At 51.1% G+C, this 23,229-nt stretch overlaps 1 protein-coding gene across 2 annotated transcripts in view; it reads right to left on the bottom strand.

Annotated features, from left to right (window-relative positions):
* CSMD2 (CUB and Sushi multiple domains 2) overlaps positions 1-23,229 on the bottom strand; it is a 588,524-nt gene that overhangs the window by 382,815 nt on the left and 182,480 nt on the right. For both annotated transcript variants that reach the window (XM_088023017.1, XM_028113838.2), the window contains exon 4: positions 5,676-5,870. In XM_088023017.1, the coding sequence (XP_087879143.1) occupies positions 5,676-5,870 (195 nt within the window). The remainder of the gene's footprint in view (positions 1-5,675; positions 5,871-23,229) is intronic.

Raw genomic sequence — 23,229 nt, 5'->3', positions numbered from 1 at the left:
ATTCAGAGTGATCTTTTGAAAAAAAAATAAAAAATTCAGCTGCACTATACCTGTGCTTAAAATTCTTCCCTGGCTCCTTTCTGAGCTTAGAACCAAACCCAAACTTATTGTCCGGCTTCACCACAGCAACCCCTCTCCCCCCACCCCTCCCCCCATTTTACTTTGCCACATGGGCCTGTTTTCTGTTTCTCTAACAAGCCAAACTCTCCTGCTTCAGGGACTTTGCACCTGTTGTTCCTTTTGCTGGGAATGCCATTCCCTGGGTCTTCACATAACAACCTCCTCTTATCATTCAAGACTCAGTGCAGATATCACCTGCTCAGAGGGTCCTCTCCCCACCTAAAGTAGTCTTCCTATCACAATCTGCTTCATTTCCCTCAGATCTGAAATTTGTATATTTGATTTTTATCTGTTTTCTGCCTCCCAGCTGCTAAAATCAAATAAATACTCCATGATCTCTTGGAGTCTGGTCTGACTTTTCATCACTGCAATTCTCTGTATCTAGAATAATAAATGTCTAACAACCGGCAGTCAATAAATAGGGATTGAGTTACTAACTGGCTGGCACACAGTAGGCGCTCATGAAATTTTTGGATCCTGAGTGAATGAATGAGTAAGCGACCCAGCCCGCTGCTTGTGTTCCCCACTTGAAAACGCGGAGAGGCTTAGCAACACACCAGTGACCCGCAGCTCTGAGTTGGCACGGCATGGCTAGGGCTGACTTGGACCCGTCTGACTCCACGCTCTTTCCATGGCACACTGCCTCTGTCTCGCCTTCCCCAGGTTCCTCCCCCGGGCTAGAAAATCGGGAACGCAGCTCTACACGTGCAGCCTGAGCTTCTGCAGACCAATGCCCCCTTCCCTGAGTCGGGACAGCCGGCAGTGTCTGGCTTAAACCTCAGAGGCCAAGCATTGCTTGCTCAAGCTGCTTTCTCTCCACCTGTCTCGCAGCCCCCAGCACATCTGAACCCTATGCCTTCCCCAGACAGGCTTCTTTACTCCAGGGCCCATGCTCCTCACAAGTCAGAGGACATTTGCTAAAACCCACGTGGTTTTCCTTCTTGTGATTCAAAGAGGTTCCACAAAGCTCAGAGCCTCCCAGGGACCTCTGCCTTTGCCAAGGTGCCCAGAATGACACAAAGCAAAGGGAGGCCACAGGCTCTGCCTCCTTCCCTCTGCCAGCTAGACCAAGTCTCAGAGGGCCAGCAGCCTTAGGATGGGCCTCCTTGGAGGTCAGCCTCACACCTGCTCTGTCCCCTAATATCCCAGTGGGTCCTTACTCCCCCTTAATGCAGGCTATGTCCTCAGGCTGAGTCTACCTTTCAGCCAGGCATGTGGCATTCCCTGCCCTCCAACCTGCTCCAGGAAGCCTTGGCCTCAGACTCTGTGTTCCTTGGCACTGCTGGGCAGGTGGGCTAACCCAGGCCAGCAATTTGCCTTTCGGGCTTGTATGACTGCAAGATTCGGGTGGGGAATTAGGCCCATCCAGCCACCCGCTCATTCAGCAAATATTTACGGACCACTGCCCAGTGGATGAGGTTTATCCACTCACAGATGCCAGCCCTTGAGAGTTCTACATGAGAGGAAAAAAGGCCAAAAGGCTTTAATCCTTCCCGAGTACAAACTGTTAACTCTGGCATGACCACAGCTCCTGGCATCGCGTGGCTCCTGATGAGCACCCTCAGCTCCTGTACAGCTTGGCCTCCTAAGGAAGTGCAGTTTGGAAAATCGCTTTCAGAAAATCACTGGCATTACTGAGGACACTTCTCAGACTATTCTTGCAGCTTGTGGTGAATTAGGGACCAGAACCGGACCTGGAGCCCAGAGAATAGGGGAGGTGCTGGGACTCGGAGAGTAGGAAAGCCATCTGTCCTCCCCGACGGCGGGAGCCATATCTCAGCCCCCTACGACACCAAGGAGCCTCCAGGACCTGAAGCCTTTTCAGAAACCACACTTGACACCCTTGGCTGGCTTCCCTGGTGTGTTCCAGAAGAGGGCCTTCTCCAGTGTGGCTAAATTGGAAGCTACTTAGAAAAGACTTAGAAAGATCAGCCTGGGACTCTTTCTGGAAGGGCCTTGTCCATGCTAAGGAATCTGAACTTGACCCCGTCAGGGGTGAAGTGCCACTGATAGCCTCTAAGCAACAAGTGTTCTGTCAGATCTGTGGCTTAGAAAGTTCACTCCAGCAGTGGAGAATGGATTGGGTCACCTGTGGTGGGGGACTGGCAGATGGCCACCCGGGGAGGGCTGTTCTGCCGTGGGACAGGTGAGATGAGACGTGAGGTAGTCCGGACCATCACTAGCCAGAGCCCCTGAACAAGGGCAGAGGCTGGGAGGCGAGGGCGGGTGCAGAGAGAGACGCACCAGGACCTGGTGGCTGATGGTGTCAGGGGCAAGAACGGTGAAGGGGGTAAGATGCTGCTGGGGTGTCTGGCTTGGCCACCTTGGATGGTGACACTCTTCACTGAGCTGGGGGAGGTACACAAAGAGCAGGTTTGGGAAGACAGAATTAGATTTTGGATGTGCCCCATTTGAAGCACACTCCAGGAAAGGTTCAGTAGAGTCTGATACCCATGTGGGCCTGCAGCATATGGCAGAGAGTGGGGCTGGAGACAGACACTGGAGAGTCACCTCCAAGCGGCAATTAGAAGCCATGTAGTGGATGAGAAATCCACAGAGATGCATGATGTCCCCAGAGGCGAGGCCATGCTGGGCCCTCCGGCATTAAGGGGAAGAATCGTCATCATTTGAGAGGCCAAGAGAGGAAGGAGAAGGGCTTGGGAGAAAGTCCTGCCCCAAAAAGGCCTCCCACGCCCATGAACCACTGCTGTGGTGTGCGTGCTGGGGGAGTACCATCACCCCAGCCCACACCAGCCCGCCCCCCACGTCCGGACGTGCAGGCACTAGACTGGGGGCCATGAGCCCACCTAGCCAAGGAAGACCTCCAGGAGATGGCCCTCATCATTTATCTTTTACTGGTGGATTAATTTAAAAAAGGCATTTTCATAATCAGCCAAGTTTCTTCCAGGTGAAGGCTCTCTTTGTTCAGGACAATACCACCCTGGGAAGAGACACATTAGCCTATAAGGAGATGGCAAAACCAAGAGGCAATGGGGCTCTTGTGCCTAAGAGGTCAATGCAAGTCCCCTCGTGGGGCCAAAGTCAAGAGGGACCAAGTGGAGTTGGCTGGAGAAAGAAGAGAGTGTGTGATGCACACCCCCAAGGAAGCCTGAGCCTGTCAAGGTAGAAGCCAGGGACAAGCTTCCAGGGAGCAGGGGCCAAAAGCTTTTGAGGCTCATGATGACTCAGACTTTCATTCTCAGCCATTTGCATTGCTGAGCCACAAACTCCCTGTGTTGCCACCAACATCTTCAATAAAGGCTGCGCTGCGTGCAAACACCTTTGTTAGTGGGTTTTGCTTTTGTTTTGTTTTTCCTCCGAGACAAGGAGAGACTAAAGACCAATGGGCCAGGTTCTTGACTTAAGCTCGCAGAGCAGAACCCAGGGAAATGAGGGATGGCAGTGAATTACAGGTTCAGAGGAGGCTAAAGCTGATGAAGATCCCCGGAGACCCTGGGAGGGGAAGTGGATTTCCACCATATTGGGATGGGTGTTGATGTGAACTATATGGCACAAGATGGGGTGATAGCCCCTCTGCCTCTCATACTTGGGCTACCATTGTTTTCATTTCCATATTAAAAGAGCATGGTATGTATCGTGTTGTAAGAGGAAAGCGAATGGTGGGTCTTGTTTCACAACTTAAATACTTGATTTCATATACTATCAGGTTCCATATTCTATTATCATGTCACAACTCTGACACCCCTCCTGGGAAGGTCAGAGTGTTCAGCCGTGACATCTTCTGGGCTGGGGGTGGATAGGGATTCTAAGAGGAGTGGAGACAGCAGTTTTAGGCCGTGGTTGGCCACTCAGGGCCACACACCTGTGCGGAGGGGCCAAGGTCTCACCTGATGGGATTGGTCATTCCTGGTATCAATCACGGGACGAGAGGCACATCCCAACTTAGAAATGGGGCCTGAGAGGAGCACTTAGGAAGGTAAGAAGGGAGATTCTCATTCCCCTGGGTTCCACCAAGAAGGACCAACATGGCGAAGTGGAATAAACAAACATGAGATCATGTGGCGACTCACGCTGACTGGTTGTGGCTTGCCTGTTGGGAAGGAATTCATAGCCGTGTGTGGGCTCAGGAAAGGGTGCCGTGATCAGTTAATTATGTCTGCCATTGGAATGGGAACAAGGGAGGAGATATATGTGCCAAGTATTTTCCACCCCTGGTGAAGACAATACAAAGGGCGTGCGCATATGGTGGGAATGGGGAGCCAGGCTCCCGAGCGAGTCTTTGGACAGTATTTACAGAAAAGCTGCCTCTAACAGAGAGGTAAAACTTGAACCCAAGGAGAGCCGCATGTTCCAATCATTTCTCAACTCCTTGAAACGATCCCCCCCCAGACCTATAGCAGAGTGTTCTGGGACCCACACAATTTAAAGATGAGAGTTTGAAGGAGAAAAGAGTGGTGAATAGTGCAAAAGGCTGTTGAGAGGTCAAGAAATATAAGGGCCAAAACAATTCCCATCTGATTTGGCAACATGATGCAGAATATTGGGGCCAAAGGCCAGTCTGCAGAGGAGTAAATGGGAGGTGGGGGCGCGGAGAGAGAAGGTTGGATGGGGCTTTTGAGATGCTGGGCATTCCTGGTGGCCTGGGAAACCCTACAGTACAATGTCACAGCATTTAAAAGGTGCCTTAAAAAAATCTACATGCACGCTAATCTCAATTATACACATATTCACAATATATGCATAGTGCAGTATAAATTAGAAGATAGGAAGGAAACACGTGAAAATCATTGTTAAAATGAACAGATTTTGTTTTACTCTTCTGAATTTTCTGAGATCATTTAAAAATGATCATGCGCTATTTTTATCATCAGATTAGAGGCATGGGAAATTAGCTTAGAAATAAACCCAGCTATTATGGGCTGGAGGAACAATAAGAAATAGGCTGGGAAGGGGATGACCCACCATCCCAGTGTGGCTGGGACTGAGGGCGCTTCCAGCATGTGGGAATTTCAGAGCTAAAAATGGGAAAATCCCAGGGAAACCAGGATAAGTTGGTCACTCTAGCTGGGAGGCTGAGGTGGAAGGTTTTTTTGGGGGGGGTGGCTGTTGGGGTAAAGAGGTTTTGAGCATATTTGGAGGCTGAGAGGAGGACTCCGTGAAACAGGGAGAGAGGCTGAATTTATAGGATATTTATAGGAGAGGGAAAGGAAGGACTGCCCGGGTGAGGTCAGTAGGAAGGGAAGCAGCTGGGGGAGATCCTCGGGCACAGACGCTCCGTAACGGAAAAGAAACCGTGTTTCTTCTAGACAGGAGGGCAGACTGGCTAAAAATAAGTTTGTTCATGTGGGGGAAAGGGATCGAAGGAAGGAACACCTGAGGGCTGGAAGGTCAAGTAAGGCTGAGAAGCCTCTAGAATAGCTGGGGACCCTGAGCACCCGCGGTGGTCTCCAGACAGGCACTCCCCAGAGCAGGCACCCTGGACGTTGTTGGAGCGGACGGCGTAGGCTCCCCCACTGAAGACCGGGCCCCCCCTGGAATCTCCAGCATCCCCCTCCGGGTACTGCCCACCCTTGAGACCCTCTCTGGCTGCCTACCTCTGCAGGAGGGCAGGGGGAAGTCCCACGTGGCACTGTTCTTGGAGCCGGCGTGGCAGGTGAGCACGGCGTGGCCCTCCAGGAAGAAGCCGGGGTTGCAGCTGTAGCGGACCTTGTCCCCGAGGTTGAAGGTTGAGCCCTGCTGGATGCCATTGGGCAGCCGCCCGGGGTTCCCACACGTGTGACTGGGGAGAACTGTGAGAGAGGGAGACACGCAGCCTGTGAGCGCAGCTTCAGCCCTGATGCCCATTTCCCCGCAGCACCTGCCCGGGCGAGTCACCTCCCCGGGTCTTATTTCCCCGGTAGACGGACTGGCCCTCTCAAGGCTGCCTAGTCCCTGAAAATGCACGGTGGTCCTGGGTTAAGGAGGAGCCACGCTTGTGGCTTTAGCCAGACATCCAGGTTTCCTGCCTTTTCTCCCGCACAGCCATGGAGGTGGATTATGTCTGTCCCATCACTCGAGATGCCCCAGGGAAGTCACTTTAATCTCTTGGGTTCAGTTGCCCTGGTTTCACACTCCACATTCCTCAAGACCAGGGAAGGGGCGCAGAGCATGGCAGGGAGTAGGTGCTCATTAAACCCAGTGTTTCTGCTTTCATGCCTGTCTGCCCTGGCAGCCAGAGCGGTCCTTCGGCCCAGCAGGTTTGGGAGAGTTGAAGGGTGTTAGTGCTGGACCAGACAGTGAAGTGGGAAGACAAGAACCTGAGTTCTGATCCGACTGACCCACTTAAAGGGGGAGATGGGGAGCCAGGGAATACAATGTACAATGTGTGACCCAAGCCAGAGCAATCACGGCCAGCTGTGGGTGCGCTCTCTTTATCCCGAGAAACTGGGGAGGGTGCCAGAGCATTGTAACCTGCCAATCTGGGGGGAGGAGAGGGGGAGCTCCTCTGCCTGAGTCACTGGTTCAACCCAACCCAGCTCCCCCAACGCTCTTCCTTTCTCCCCAGAGTTAGAACTGCCTGCGCCCTGAAGGTCAGACCGCCTACCAATCTGAGATGTCCCCACAGGGCAATGACAAGGGCTCACAGCCACGTCCAGAGTGCCACACCTGTCCGTGTCCATCACTCACTGAGACATCACTGAAAGGCTGTAGAACAGGGTGGTGGGGAGTACAGACTCAAGAACTTGGGTGCGCATCCTGGACAGACGGCTTACTACCTGTGGGACCCCGAGCAACTCTCTTAACCCCCTGTGCCTCAGTCTCCTCGTTTGCAAGACAGGGATCACAACAGTACTTTCCTCCCTCACCGGGTATTGGGGAGAATTAGATGAGCGAAGATATGCAAAGTGCTTAGGACAGAGCCTGGCAGACATGTGAATAAGACACATGTGAATCTGAGCACACTTCATGAGAGATGTGCACAATTAAAGGTATGTTAAATGTTCTGATGGGATAGGGACCAGGCAGGGGACCAAACCCAGTCTGCGGCAGTCCGAGATGGCTTCCTGGAAGAGGTGACATGTATGTTGAATCCTGAGAGATTAGTAAGAATTAGTTAGGCCAAAGAGTGTCCCAGGAAAAGGAAATATCATACACAAATGCCCTGAGGCCAAAGATAACCGAGGAGCTCAAGAAACCTGAAATGAGAGGGCAGGGTTGGCCAGGATGAGGAATAAAGATGAAGAAGTGGAGGTGGCCAGCCTGAATCCTAGAGAGCTTCCCGGACCCTTGCCGTACACTCTTCCTGACCATGTTGCCGTCTTCCAGGACCCTCTCTACCAACCCTGATGATCTTAGAAACCCTCAGAAAGAAGGCTTTCCCTCCCTCTTCTTATCTTCCCCTTCCAGGAGGAGAAAGCATGGTGTAGAGAGAAATGGCAGACTTTGCAATCACCTTGATCTGGGTCTGCTACCAGGCGCTGTCTCTGTCTTACTCTGTGGCCTTGAGTCATGTGACCTCTCTAAGCCTTGATCTCCTCAACTGAGAAAGGAGAACAATACCTAGTGGTGGAGGGGGTTACCGATACTACATGATGCATGGTTGGCTGACACAGTGCCCAGCACGTAGTAGGTGCTCGGAAAATGGCAGATGCCTGACTCCACTGGGTCACAGGACCACAAGGGCAGGGGCCCTATCTGGTCCGTAGGTGTATCCTGGGAGCCCTAACACAATGCCTGGCACTTGCAGGGACATAATTGTGTGTTCATTAATTAGTTGTTTGGGCAAGTTACTCATTCATGAATTAATTCCTTTATGCAACAAAAATTTATTGTGGGCCTACCTATCATGCTGGGAATTAGCAGTGAACTAGACAAGGCGGGTCCCTGCCCTCGAGAGACTGATGTTTTTGTGAGTTATCTAAAGGACTGAAGAGCTCTCCATGCCCATGCTCTCTCTCGACCGGGTATGATGACCCAGATGAAAGGATTACCTCTATCATCCTGCCCACTGGCCCAGCTTAGCATTTCCACGATCTTGCTGCTGGCTACCTGGGCGCTTCCTATGATCCCATGCTGCTGGCTACCTAGGCATTTCCCATGACCCCACACTATTGGCTACCTCAGTATTTCCCATGATCCCACGCTACTGGCTACCTCAGCATTTCCCATGATCCCACACTGCTGGCCACCTTGGAATTTCCCATGATCCCACGCTGCTGGCTAGCTTGGCATTTCCCATGATCCCACACTACTGGCTTCCTTGGTGTTTCCCATGAATCCCACGCTACTGTCTACCTCAGCATTTCCCATGATCCCACACTACTGGCTTCCTTGGTATTTCCCATGATCCCATGCTGCTGGCTAGCTTGGCGTTTCCCATGATCCCACACTATTGGCTTCCTTGACGTTTCCCATGAGCTCTCGCTGCTGGCTTGCAGCGGAGGCAGTGACTGTGATGTGTGTGTGTTTGTGAGTGTTGGGGGTTGGAGGGGCGGGCCAGGTAAACATTTGGAGAAGAAAGCAAGCTAAGGTGAGGGGAGGGAGCCAACCAGAGGAAATGAGCTGAGAACTGGTGTAGAACTAACGTTTCATTTTCCACAATGAGACACAAAGACCCAATTTAATTAAATTACTAATGTCAAATTTTTAATGAACCTGCTTCTGCTTTGGGCTTTCTTCCTTTGAAATTAATGACTGGAACGTCACTATAAATAAAAGTCGATTCTTTTTAAAAAGTCACTCTCAAACACTCACTGCTCTTTACTTAATGAGCTGTTCATAATCAGGCCACTCTGACCTGGCACCTCGGCTGGGACTTGGGTGTGATGAATGGGGGCTCAGTCCCAACACCACCTCCTTTTTTATCTTGAGTTCTGCTCCTGAGAGGCCATACAGTGGCTGGGGAGAGAGGGCAGATGTTGGGCTCAGAGAGGTGTGGCTTCCGATCTCAGCTCATTACCTCTAGCTGAGTGATCTTAAGCTGTAATTGTCACCTCTGGCCTTCAATTCTTCATCTGAAAATGAGGATACCTTTTCTTCCTATGGTGGGTATTGTATTAGTTTCCTAAGGCTGTAACAATGTACCACAAACTGGGTGGCTTAAAAAAACAACAACAACAGGTACTTATTGTCTCACAATATGCAGGTTTAGAATTCTAAAATCAAGGTGTCTGCAGGGCCACAGTCTTCTGAAACTTGTAAGAGAACCCCTTCTTGTCTCTTTCTAGCTTCTGGTGACTTTCTGGCAATCTTTGGCATTCCTTGGCTTATAGACACATCACTTCCAGCCTCCATCTTCATGTGGCATTGTTACTCTGTGTCTCTGTATTTAAATTTCACCTATGTATAAGGACACCGATCATTTTGGATTGTGATTAGGACACACTCCAATGAGCTCATCTTAACTTCATCATCTGCAAAGATCCTATTTCCAAATAAGGTAGGTCAAATTCACAGCTACTGGGGGTTATGACTTCAATATATCTTTTTGGGGACACAATTCAACTTATAGCGGGCTGTTGTACACATTAAGTAAAGTTAGCTCTATAATAGCCACTATTTAGTTCCTGGTATGTTTTAGGCCCTGGGCTACAAATTTATTTTACTTAATCCTCAAAATCCAGTGGAATACCTGTTATCTTCATTTTACAGATGAAAAAACTGAGGCACACAGAATTTAAGCAACTTCCTCCAGGTTACACAGCTACAACATGACAGAGCTAGGTTGTGAATTTCTGTCTTTCTGGCTCCATTGTTCAGCACTCTTAACTGGACTGTGAAACTGCTTCTGACAGAGACAGCATCCAGCACATAGTGGGTGCTTAATCAACCAGAGTTCCCTCCCTCCCTCCATCATTGTAGGTGCCAAGACAAGATGAAGGAAGGGTGATTACCTGATTGTCCAGATTTAACAGTCTGTTTTTTTTCCCTCCAGTCTGATTTACTAACCTTGTATTTTTTAATAATGTCAAGGGCAACATTTAAAGTGAGGGCTTTTATAATGTGTCTGATGTGCAACTTGCCGGACAGACAGAGGAGATCGGCGATAAGCCACAAAGCAAGCGTTTCGAGGTGCGGCATTCTTTGATTTTTTTTTATTTTTTATTTTGCCCATGTGTTTTTTGGCACAGATATTATAGCTGTTCATGCTCTCCCACCTATAAAACTTCCCTTTGATTGCTTACAAAATGAAGAGGGGGATATTTACATCCAACGCAGCCCAGAACGATATTATTAAAGCTGTGCCTGACATTGAACAATTCCATTGTAGATTAGCTGTGGAGAATTTTGTCCCTTCTACAAAGCCTGGCTCTTGCCAATCAACATAATATTCTCAGTGATTGTATGACAATGAATCTCCTCTGTGGTTGGAGGGCAGCAAAAGCTACATCGTGCCTTCTTTTATTTTTAATTTGAGACTTTAGTTCCCATCTTAGAAAGAAGAGTCATTTATGCTCTCTGGACAAGCACCCTCCATATGTTTTGATTTCTTATCTTCCATCAAGTAACTTGTTTCATCTGCGTGGCCTTACGGTTGATACTAAGTGGCAGGACGGCTGGGAAAAAGGATTCAGAGAGAAGCATTACATCTCCCACAACCCTCAACATGGAAAGAAGAGATGGTGTTCCGTGTGTGTGTGTGTGTGTGTGTGTGTGTGTGTGTGTGTGTGTGTGACTGAGGGGTAGGGGGCATGGTCAGGAGAGGGAGGAATAAAAACCATTCTCTTCCAAGTAACTACTCTGTGCTAGACACTTCTGCATCACACACATGATCTTATTTTATCAAGTTATTCTTTATAACTCCCTTACCTTTAGCTGTTTGGCCTTGTAAACATAATTTATCACCCACTTACTGCATGCTAGCCCCAGTGCCAAGGGCTTTGTACATATTTCCATCCCCAAAGAACTGTCTCCACTTGCTGCCTCCGCTTCCATTCCTCCCATCTGACTTATTATATATTTGAATCATTTGCTATTCTTCCTCTTACCCTGCTACAATGTAAGCTCCGTAAAGACAGACAGGTTTTAGTCTATTTTGTTCACTTCTGTGTCCCAATTCCTAGAACACGCCACCTCATGTATAATAATACTTTGATAAAAGCTTATTGAATGACTTAATGTTCTTATTTAATCCTCTCAACAACCCATTGACAGAGATGCCATTATTATCCCTTGTTGAGATGAACATGCTTGCCAGAGGGGCTGGGGCATTTACTCAAGGCCACATGGCTCACTGCGGGGTAAGGCTGGGTTTCCACGGCAGTGCCTGGCTGCTGAGCCCATGTACTCTGCAGCTGCATGAGATTGTGCTTACACTTGACCACTCTACCTTGAGTCACTCCACCATGGGGTGGCGCGTGTATCCTGAAACATCCTCACAGGGGACTCACCCTCATTTCCCTTGGGGGATGTCTTGCAGTGTCCACCAGGCAAGTCAGCCCCTAGCCTGGCCCCGTACATTTCCTGCTGCCTGTCAGTCAAACAAATACAGGGGGGCACCAGGGCCTCTGATGGGGTACGCCACCTGCAGGTTTCCCGACCAGCGCCAGCCATAACCTTCCACTGTGAGCACATTCTCTTGGCTCAGGTTGGCAGTTTTTGCAACCTTCCACATGGGGTCATGTGGGGAGTTCTATAAAGCTACTAAAGCCTGTCCCACAACCTGCTGAATCAGAATTTCAGAGGCAGAGCCTGGGCTTGTCCAGGGGTCTGCAAAGCAGAGCTGGGATTGACAACCACTCACGGTAACCTATTCATGTCGGTTATTCCGTTAACCCCTGGGGTTCTCTCTCTGAGCTGTGAACTGTTCAATCTCTGGGGCCTTTCTTGTGGCTGGACTTTGACTTCTGGGGGCGGCAAGTCTGGCCTCTCCGCTGGACTTGGCTGTGCTCCATAAATCACACTTGCCCTATCCTTGCGTCTCCTTTGATATTCCTCCTCGCCTCTCCCCTGGACTTCTGCACCCCACTCTGATCTCCTTGCTGCTGGTGTTGCCCTCTCCAATGCACTGTCCCCACTGATGCTGGAGTGAGCATCCTAGAAGGGCAAATTTAGCACGGCCCTGCCTTGTTCGCCCCATCAGGCGCGCATGGGCCAGAAGTGGCTTCCCTACCACCAAGGCACACGGGCCAGTGCAGGCCCCCTTCTCCTTTGCATTATTAACACACGAATAATAATGATTTGAAAGATTAATAAACATAAATAAAAGGAAAGAAAAAGAACCTGGAGAGCTTTCCCATGGCTGTCAGGATAAATCAAAGCTTACGCTCATGCAGGCCCATCCTTCCATGATGTGACCCCGGCTGACAGCTTCTGCTTTATCTCCTGCTCCCCCAATCTTGTCCCCTCCACTATTGCTCTTCTAAACCACAGGCTCCCCAAGCACATCTTGCCGTTCTCTCAAATGTTCCATCTGGAAAACTCCTACTCATCCTTTGAAGCCACACTTCAGCATCACTTCCTCTGTGAAGCCCTCCTTGATGCCCTTCGTGTCTGATAGAAACTGGAAGATCCCTGGAGAACACGTTGTGATAGAAGGTCAATTCAAGCATAATGTCATTGGCAATCAGCTCCCAGAAACCTGGAGATGCCCGTCTGTGAACTACACAGGCCCCTCTGGTCATCTCGTCATTTTGTGACCTCACACCCCACATTTTACATGACTGGAGCCTTGGGGTCTCACTTACAGAATTACTTTGGAGTTCTAGCTGCACGTCAGTTCCTGCACTTGTCACACAACATTGCAACTCATTCAGCCATCCATTTACGACACCCTGCTTTCCAAACGGGAGCTAAGCCTGCTTCTCAGTGTTTCTTTAGGTGTCTGTGTTCAACGCTGGACTCCCCCGAGGGGCAGGAATGACTTATTCTGTATTTATCTCGTGTTTGACTTAATGCCTGGCAGGAAGAGGGTGCCTGGTTGGAATGCGTTGAATGAATTTTATATGTACATATATATAATGTATATTATATAAATATAAAAATATGCATTATATATTAGCATAAAAAATATATATGGCAATAAACTAGTGCAAGGTTGGCAAACCATTTTCTGTAAAGGACCAGATAGCAAATATTTTGGGCCCTGCCTTATGGTCTCTGTCTCAATGATTCAACTTTTCCACTGTAGTGCAAAAGCACCCACAGACAACACATGTTCCAATAAAACTTTACTGAGAACACAGGCAGCCAGCCCACGAGCCATCGTTGGGCAGCCCCGAACTACGGTCGATTCGGTTATGCACTTAGCTCAGGTGTATGATTTTTTTTTTGCCGGGCATCAAGGATGGGCAGAGGCTGGGAGGGGAGTGAGCCAAGCAGGCGGGAGTCCTGGACAGAGGTGACTGGCAGGAAGTGGGCCAGGCCAACATAGGCAGTAAGCACCCGAGGACTGAGAGGCAAGCCCCCTTTCCTTTCCCCTTCAGTTTGGCCCTGGAAACAGGTAGCGCTGTGCCGGCTGCAGGGGAGGGCTTGCCTACATATAGTCTCCACTCTTTCCTGTCAGAATCGTACTTCTCTTAGTCATCATGGTCCTCTTTAGGCTGTCATTCGTGAGCCCCACTATAGGAAAAAGAGTCACAGTGTCAGCTGTAATGATCGTAACTGTCACCATTTGGATGTTTAATATGAGCCGGGCCCTCCGCTCAGCGCTTAATCTGGGCTCTTCTATTTCATCTTCCCCTGACAGAGGTACCATGGAGGTCGCCTTTTGGGGGCTGGGGGATGAGGAAGTTAGCGGGGCTAACTCTGACCCAGTGTCACACTCTTGGTTGGGATCAGGGCTGGGGTTGAAACTCAAGCCATTTGACTATGGTGCCGTGTCCTTCATCAGGTTGGAACCTTGACCTCTCTGGCTTCAAGGCTGTTTTCCCAGCATGGAGATGGTGCTCTGGGCCCCTGCACAGTCCCTCTCTCGGCCAGACCTAGGGCAGGCCCCACCCCCACCCAGGCAGATCCTTGTTGGCCCCATCTCCCCATCCCAATGAACTGGGGTTGTGCTGGCATCCACCCTCCCCCCAGCAGGGGCCACAGGGGCTGTCAGTGCAGGATTCTCCTTGATGCTTTGTAACCACAGGACCCCATGGCCTCCTCATTTTTACTAGCCATTCTTTAGAAGCAGCACCGAGAAGGCAACATCCTAGGCCCCAGAATAGAGTTGCCAGTTAAAACAAAGGATGCCCAGTTAAATTTGAATTCCAGAGAAACACAAACAGGGGTTTTTAGCATAAGTATATCCCATACAACATCTGAGATATACTTACACTAAAAATAAATTTGTTATCTGAGATTCAACTTTAACTGGGCACCCTATATTTTAATTTGTCAATTTTGGCAACCCTGCCCCAGAGGGGAGTCACTTTCCCATCAATGACTTCAGCTTCTTAAGGCACTAGGATCTCTCTGGGAAAAAGAGGAAGAAGAAAAGGAGACAGGTAGCCCTCCTTTAGAGAACACAACACTGAACAGAAAGAGAGGCTGTGGAGGGGTAGTTCAGAGCCTCCCAGAGTGGGGCCTACATGAGTTTGAGGATCCCCTGCAGGATTAAAGGAGAGCAGTGGGCTGAGCCACCCGCTCCTTCCCCTAGCCAATCCCTAAGCGAAGCCCCAGCCTCTGTTCTTATGCACCAACATGTCCCTCTCCTGTTTCCAGAGCCGGTGGCAAGCCTCAGCCCCTCTGATGAGTACTTTAGGCTGGCACAAGGCTCTCCATGAGGCAGCCTCTGTTGACCTCTGCAGCCCCAAACCCTGGTGCTCCCTGCTCAGCCTTCTCGCCCCCGCCGCCCCCCCCACCCCCACCCCAGCCGAGCACAGGGATTCTCCAGCTTGTCTGGACAGAGCAATGCATGGAGAATCATTGATGCCCTGTGGGGAAATGCTACAAAATACTGTTAGAGCAGCTAAATATGCAGTTTGGGGCTAAATCTGATTAACTGCAGAATGGAGCCTAGAAATGTTTCCCAAAGTATGTTCCATACGAAAATGAGAAATACATTCCGTGAAAAAAGCATTCGGTGGGTCAAGTAATTTTTAAAAAATACTCCAGAAACTCCCTCCTCTAGCAGAAACCAATGCTCACGAGTTTACCCAAGAGGTTCTTCAGGCGAGAAACCTGTTGAACCTTACTTAAACCAGAATCTCCAAAAATGTAACTACAGAATCTCTCCTCCCCCCGCCTCTTTTTTCTTCCTCAGAATCACCTAGTAACTTCAGAATCGTTCTATGGAACACGTTTCGGGAATTGCTAGATCCTAGGATAAGATAAACCCGAGTTGCTTGGTTTACATTATTAATCATCACCATCATAAAAGGACAATAGCAGTGATAGTTGACATTTACATAGAACTTTCCCAGTTAACACGAATTTTTTAAAAAACATAATCCCGGGGCGCCTGGGTGGCTCAGTCGGTTAAGCAGCTGCCTTCTGCTCAGGTCATGATCCCAGGGTCCTGGGATTGAGCCCCACATTGGGTTCCCTGCTCAGCAGAGAGTCTGCTTCTCCCTCCCCCTGCTCTTCTGCTCCTGCTTTCTCTCTCCCCCTCTCAAATAAATAAAGTTTTAAAAAATAAATAAATAAAAATAAAAACATAATCCCCCTTCGGTACATCCAAACCTATGTTCTTCTGGAAGCTGGGATGGCCTGAGGTTTCCCAGGCTCCACTGGTCAGGAGCTTTGAGGAATGGGATCAATTCTTATCAAAGAAGTAAACTTATCACTTCCAGTTGAATTCAGCATATGTTATAAACCGGCAAAGGCAGGGGCACCTGGATGGCTCAGTTGGTTAAGCGGCTGCCTTCGGCTCAGGTCATGATCCCAGAGTCCTGGGATCGAGCCCCATATCGGGCTCCCCCTACTTGGTGGGAAGCCTGCTTCTCCCTCTCCCTCTGCTGCTCCCCCTGCTCATGCTCTCTCTCTATCTCTCTGTCAAATAAAGAAATAAAATCTTAAAAAAAAAAACAAAACGGCAAAGGCATAGGATTTTTTCTTTCATCTGATGACTTTTAGATATATAAAAAGCGTATGTTTTCTGTTTGGCTGAGGCAGAATGACTCTTGGCCTGGTGGGCTAGGACTTCCCAAGGTTTCTGGCTAGGGCTAGCCATGTTGGGCCCTCAGCCCTGCCCAGCTGCAGACAGGAAGTCATGGATCCTGAACCAATCTTGGAAAAGAAACTTGAAGAGGGGGAGGCCTGACCTGGCTTAGCAGGGTGTCTTGCCATAAGGCTGGGACTTACAACCCTGGGTGAGGATGCCCATATGGGAAGTCATCCTTCCCTTGCTGGGGCTGTCCCACTGGGCTGCATACTTGGCCTTGCTTTCCCTTGAACCTCCCCCAAGCTTTGCAGCCCCCTCCCTCCGGCTGGGGCTTAAGTCCCCGATACTCTGCTGGCTAGCAAGGAAATGCTGTGTCTGGACACCAGCACCATTTGGGATGCCCATAAGAACCCGCTGTGGACCAGTGCCAGCCCTGTGGACAATGGAGCCCCAGGGCCCCCATTTCCTGCACTTGGCTCCCTGTCCAGGGCCCAGAAGCTACAGCATACATCATGGCCATCTCTCTTCTTCAGGCAAGAGACACTTTGGCTTGCATTCCACTGGAAGAAGCACAATAATCCAAAGGCTCTGCACCCCTCGGCTTCCCTCTTTCTAAGAAGAATTTGACAGAGGGGCCCAAAGAGGAACAGAGAAGAGAGGCGTCCAGCCACTGTCACCCCCCCATTTCCTGTCCCTTCTGCAGAGGATGGTGGGTACAGTGACTATAAGACATGGATGAAACGCCGTGTCTGAGTCCCCGCAGGAAGTCTGTGAGCCCTTCTCCCTCTCTCCATCAGCAGCCCCGAGCTTTCTGACCGCTTCTGTGGTCTAACTTTACATGCATCCCAAAGTCCAAAGTCTTTGTGGAGCTCCCTGTGCAGCTGAAGACCACCCGCCTGAGCCCTCCAGGGTCAAGAGGCAAGAGGTCAAACTGTCTCTGCCCTAGACAAGCTCTTTACTTGGGGGAACCCCACAATCTCTTACACATCACAGAAGCATACCGATGAACTTTCACATCCCATAGGCACAAATCCATCATTCAAACGCCCTCCTTATACACATGCGCGCACGCTCTAGCATGTTCTCTCTCTCATACTCAAACATGTGTATATAAAAACAGACCAATACAGAAGGCATCTTTACATAGCTCTTGCATTTGCATATATGACCGCAGGCACAACACATCCCCCGCCCCCCACGATAAACAACCTATATTATGTATCGAAATGACAATCCCCTTCCGCATAGCCTCTCCTGGGTGAGTAACACTTGCTGACAGGTGTCTCCTTCCTACAAGCAGAGCACGTCTTGGAAGCAGGTGTCACTATCCCCACACTCACGGGGCCCGCCTAGCTCCCGGGTTGATGCTCTTGTCACCCAGGCCCAGAGCGGGAGGCAGGACTGGGGTGGGGACACAGATCCAGCTGTGGTGATGATGCAGGCAGCTGCCGCCGCTGACCAGGGGCTATGAGGCGGGCGGCGAGGCTGTCGGGGTCAAGCGGGCACGGAGCACCATGGCTCAGAGAATGGTGCCAGGGTCCCGCAGACCTGGGTTTGAATTTGCACCACCTCCCCCCCCCCCACCCCACCGCCAGTTAGTAGTTAATATGTAGTTAGCAGAGTGCCCTGGTGAGGAGAGCGGACCCTGGAGACAGATGGCCTGGGTTCAAATACCAGCCTTGCTCTTTAGTGAGCAAGTTATTTCACCTCCCGGCACCTTGGGGTTCTTACCAATAAAATGGGAGTCGTCCCGGCACCCAGCTCAGAGAGCCGCTGAGAGGATTACATAAGATAAACCAGACGGAGTACTTATCTTGGTGTCTGGCACATAGTAAATGCTCGCTAAATTGGGGATGCAATTATATATAAGTCCCAGGAGCTCCCTGGGAAAGGCTGCCAGGGCAGTGTGAGTGAGGCCAGAGCTGAGAGAGACAGTAAGTGGGAACAGTAGTCGCGGGGAGCAGGTGGGTCCCGGGAACTGGGAGCAGCGGGTCTCTGCCAGGCAGGTGGCATCACTTGGACCCACATCACTTCTGTGGAGCCAAGCAGGGCCCGGCTTCACCCGCTTCTAGTCTGCTGCTGGTCTGAAAGGCCTGCCCTGGCCTAATAAGAACAATTTCTGAGTGGTCCTAACCAGCCCCAAAGCAGCTAGGGAAATGCAGACAGCACAGGGACCCGGCAGGGGACAGACATGGGCCCAGGACCCTGCCCCACTCGGCCCCGCTCGGCCCCGCGCTGCCCCTCTCCACCCCTCCTCCTGGCTGCCCCAGGCAGCGGCACACGGCCTCAGGGATGACGGGAAGGAATAATTCCGAGAAGGTTCCTGGAAGAGGCATTAGGTCTGGTCTTGGCAGCGAAGGAAGGACATTCCAGGTAGAGGAGGTGGCACGCGGCCAGGAGCACGGAGCCCCCGGAGCACGCTGCTGTCTTCTCAGTGCTGTCCCGTGTGTTGCTGACTCCTCATCTATCTGCAAAGTCCCAGGCCAGACCTTCCTCCCGACTCCAGGCCCCAGGTCTCCCCACCGCCAGGCTTCTCCATGGGGAAGTCGTACAGATGCTTCTAGCTGCATGTGGACCAACTGAACTCCTGCCTTTCTCCCAAACCCACCTGTCCCCCGGGGAGGGGGTTCCTCCAGTCACCTTTGCCAAAACCTCTCACATCAGTCTCTGGAGTCGGCTTCCTTTCCTCTCTCCTCTCTGTCCCTCCACCCCATGCCCCTGCTAATGCCTCAGGGCTACCTCCCCCATCTCACCTTCTTCTCATGGACTTGGAGACAGTCCCCTCCTCCCTGTTCTGTCTTTAGATTTGCCCCAGTCCAACCCATTCTCTAAAGAGCTAATAGGATCACACTATTCCCTCCGAAAGCCCTGTGGTGGCTCCCCATCACTCGCGTGGGATGCACACTCCCTCGAACGTCGCTTGAGATTCTCCAAGAGCTGGCCCCACCCCTGTCTCCAACCTTGGCGCCCCCTGTCTCTCCTCACACCCGATGTTCTAGCAATGCCGAACTCTTGCGTCCCCTCCAGCACAGTGTGTGTGTGTGAACAAGAACACTGTGTCTCTACAGTGTACGCAAGTGTGCCCGCGCGCTGGTGTTACAGGTGTGGATAGATATGTAGACTGTAGGTGTAGATACAAAATTTGCGTCTGTGCAGGGACATGGGCGGCATACGTGTATTTACGAGGGAGAGCCTGCTGAGGATGGGGACTGAGGGGGACATAGTTGAGAAGACAGCGGTGGGCACAGCTGTGCCGGGGGAACGAGGGCCCGGAGGCAGGAGTTTGCCGCCCTCCCCTCCCCAAGGGAACTGAAGGACGTCTCAGTCATCTCCCGACCTGGCCTGCAGCTGTCCCGGGGCACGGGGCTTGGGCTGGGAGAAGGGGCCAGGTCCCTGCGCACTGCTCTGCCTCCCTCTCAGGGAAGGAGGGGGTGAGAGGCCCCAGAAAGCCTGTACCCCTCTCCGTGTCTCCAAAGAGCTGATGTGACCCGATCACTCTATCACTGGGACTGTTTCCCAAAGAGAGGCAAGCTCTCAATTCTGGCTCCTGACTGCGTACAGCCTGGCCTCACACTTCACCCAGAGCCTCGGGAGTTTTTCCGGACACCTGAGGACTCCCAACTTCCCCTTCCCCTTTGTCCTGTGTCTGAACTTGACCCACCGTGGTCCCTGCCTGCCGTGGTCTGGGTCTCTGGCCTCCCCACCCTCGTTTCCTTAGGCCTGTCTGTTACCAGCGTCTCCAGGGCTGGAGCGGTGATCTAGAACAGGCCTAGTTCTCTCTGCACCTGCTCAAGCCAAGTCATGGGAATCTGTCCCTCCACACGGCCCGCGGCTCAGGAGACACACTGGTGTACAGGCATCGTTCGTTCGTTTGTTCGTTCACTCAGGCAGCCAATGCCTCTGCACACTCGTGGTGCTGGGGCCCCAACAAGGAGCACCCTCCCTGCCCTCACAGTGCTTTCACTCTGGGTTGTGAGGCTTTAGAGTTAAGAAACTACCAGAGCACCTGCCCCAGGCCACAGCCCCATGAGAGGTGAGGCAATGACCGCTAAGGGTCCACTCTGTGCCAGGCATTATTTGGGCACCTTACATTCCTGAATGCCAAGAACATGGGATATCCTCCCAGCCCTTCTCCCGCCGGCTCATCCAGTCCCCACCGCAGGTTCCCTGCCTGCCCCCCTTCAACCCTCCACCCTGCTTCCACTCTGGGAAGCTTGTACAAATAGGTACGGGTGGGTCAAGGAGGCTATGGGGCCCTCAGAGGATCTCGAGAATGACAACGTGGCCCAAAGTGTGTGGAGTGCTGCTAAGAGCTCAAGCCAGAAAGGGAAGAAACAGAGCCACCGAATTTGGTGGTCCCGCTGTGAAACCAGTGGAATTAAACAGAGGAAAAGTAACGGAGTAAAGAGTTAAGAGATCTGAATAAGGATGACGGTGGTGGTTGATGCTTAGGTACATGAGCTCTTTTCTGCCCCAGGGTCTTTGTACAACTTTCCCTGGCCCAGAAGGGCTCTGGCCAGAAGGGCTCTGGCCTTTGATCTTTGCATGGCTAATACATGCTCATCCATCACATGTCACTTCAAATGCCACCTCCTCTGAGAGACCTACCGTGGCACCTAACCTGGCCTCAATCTCTGTCTCACCACCTTTTATGTTACCTTCTCTGTCTCACCACCTTTTATGTTACCTTCGGAGTACTAACCACCATGTGTCATCATTTTATGTGTTCTTGTTGCTTTCCTTGTTGTTTATTCCCCTCTTCCCACTAGTATGCAGACCCCATGAGGAGACCCTGTCTGACATGTTCACCTTTGTATCCTAGCACATCACACAGCAGACACTCAAAAACTATTTGTTGGGGGCGCCTGGGTGGCTCAGTCCTTAAGCGTCTGCCTTCAGCTCAGGTCATGATCCCAGGGCCCTGAGATCGAGCCCTGAGTTGGGCTCCCTGCTCAGCGGGGAATCTGTTTCTCTCTCTCCCTCTGCCCCTCCCTCCCCCTGCTCGTGATTTCTCTCTCTCTCTAATAAATAAATAAATCTTAAAAAAAAAAACAACAGACCACACAACTATTTGTTGAATGAATGAGTGGGTGCATGGCAACCACCATGTACTTAGTTTTCTTTGAGACTGTCAGCTGAATACTTAACATAAACCCCTCTTTACTGAACTTACCTCAGGGGGTTTCTGTTCCTTAGACATTTCCTAAAGTGGTAGGCATCAGAAAATGTCAAATTGGCTGTGTTTGGCAAAAAAAAAAAAAAAAAAAGCCAGCTGCCCACCAAAACTCATTCTTCCCTTTGGGCACACAGCTAGATGACATTTCCCAGACTTCCCTGCAGTTGGGCCCTCTTCAGTGGTGGCCTAGGCCACTTCCAGGCATGGCCCATAAAACCCTCCATGCAGCTTCCTCCAAGTTCTTCCATCTCACCTGGATATCCCTGACCACACCCCGGGGATGGTGGGTCTCCAAGATGGAAGGAGGCTTTGTCCCTGAACTACCATGTGAGGGAGAGCCGCCCCACCAAACTGAACACCTGTTCAGGACGGACACAAGAGCAAGAAATAAACTGCTATTTGCTGAACCGTGGAAGGTGTGGTGTCTCCTGTTTGCCACGGCCTAGCCTAGCATTCACAGTGGTCTGACCTCATCCCACTTACTGCCAACACCAGCTTCTCTTCTATGACCCTGAGGCCTGACTGGTTCTGTCTGTCCTCCGGCACATATTTCTGCTGACTTGCCATGTTTCCATAATGACTGCAGCCCCGCTGACCTAGGAGCTGACTCCTCTCCGAGCTTCAGCATCACACAATCTCTGCTGCTCAGAAACTTTAGAGCCTGTGGCTTTGTGGGATCCATGAGCTTTAGAATCCAAGTGGGTCTTCATTTGGGGATCAGGGACCTTTTGAGAAACGATAAAACACGCGGCCCCTCTTCACAGGAAGACAGCATCCACAGATTACCAAGGTCACAAGCATGGATGCCAAGTGCCCTTGCCCAGCATGGCAGATATGATCCGTCAGCCCAGCTGCAAGATCAGAATGTCTGGGCCAAACAAGGGCCTTGCCTGTTACAGTCAACTCTGCTTTTGCTTCTGGATTTCCTCAAGTCAGGAGCCAGCTGTGGCCATGTCCAAAGTTTATCAGGCGGCTCGGCATTTGCTGGGCACCTCCTGCGGACCAGATCCTATGCTAGGTGCCTTCCATGCACAGGAGGCAGAAGGAAACATTAGGCAGGAGTGCAAGCTGGGTACTCACAACTGTAGCCTCACCGCTGACCGGGGAGGGACCTCAGGCAAGACCTTCAGCTCAGTTTTCTCATCTAGAGAGCAGGCAACTTTACAGACAGAGCAAGACTAACCAAGGGGCTAACTACTCATCAGGGTAGTTGTGATGGCCACGCCGAGTAATCCATGCCGAGCACCTAGTATGACCCGGGCAGAGAACAAGCGCATTCCATTTCCTGCAACTTCTCCCCTTCGCTGTGAAGTGGGGACTAGTATGACCTGGTTCTACGGGTGAAGAAATGAAAGACCACAGCCATGAAACAGCTTGTCCGAGGTCGCAAACCTGGTAAGCGGACAGCTGGGACTCAAACCGCCACACTGGACTGCCTTTCCCAGCTGATTGGCACGGGGTTGCCATGGAAACCTGCAAGGCCCGGGATGAGGTGTGGTGAGGCGAGGGGAGGGGTCTGCAGGGCACTGTGCAGGGGGGCAGTCCTGGGGGTCCAGGGGATGCACACTTCACTTGGCCACCTGAATACCCTGGTGATACATGGTCACGTCCCACCTGGGGTAGGGATGGGGCGTGTTCACAGCTGGATTATACAGAGTGGCCAAAAGGCGGGCACAGCCCAAGCATCTGTCAACAGACAAACGGATAAACAAAATGTGGCAAATCTATACAACAGAATTCTATTCAGCCTTAAAGAGAAAGAAATTCTGACATACGCTAATATGGATGAACCTTGCGGATACTATGCCAAGGGAAATAAACCAGCCACAAAAAGGCAAATATCGTACGATGCCGCTTCCACGAGGCACCAAGAATAGTCAAATCCTTCCAGACAGAAGTAGAATGGTGGTTGCTAGGAGCTGGGAGAAGGGAGGGGAGAGGTATTTCATGAGCACCGTTTCAA

Source organism: Eumetopias jubatus, unplaced genomic scaffold, assembly GCF_037043125.1.
Source record: "Eumetopias jubatus isolate StellerSeaLion01/CBP00866 unplaced genomic scaffold, mEumJub1_p1.0 scaffold_4, whole genome shotgun sequence".
In the NCBI taxonomy this organism is placed as follows: domain Eukaryota; kingdom Metazoa; phylum Chordata; class Mammalia; order Carnivora; family Otariidae; genus Eumetopias; species Eumetopias jubatus.
The sequence above is the reverse complement of the archived record's forward strand: the minus strand, read 5'-3'. Positions and strand labels throughout refer to the sequence as shown.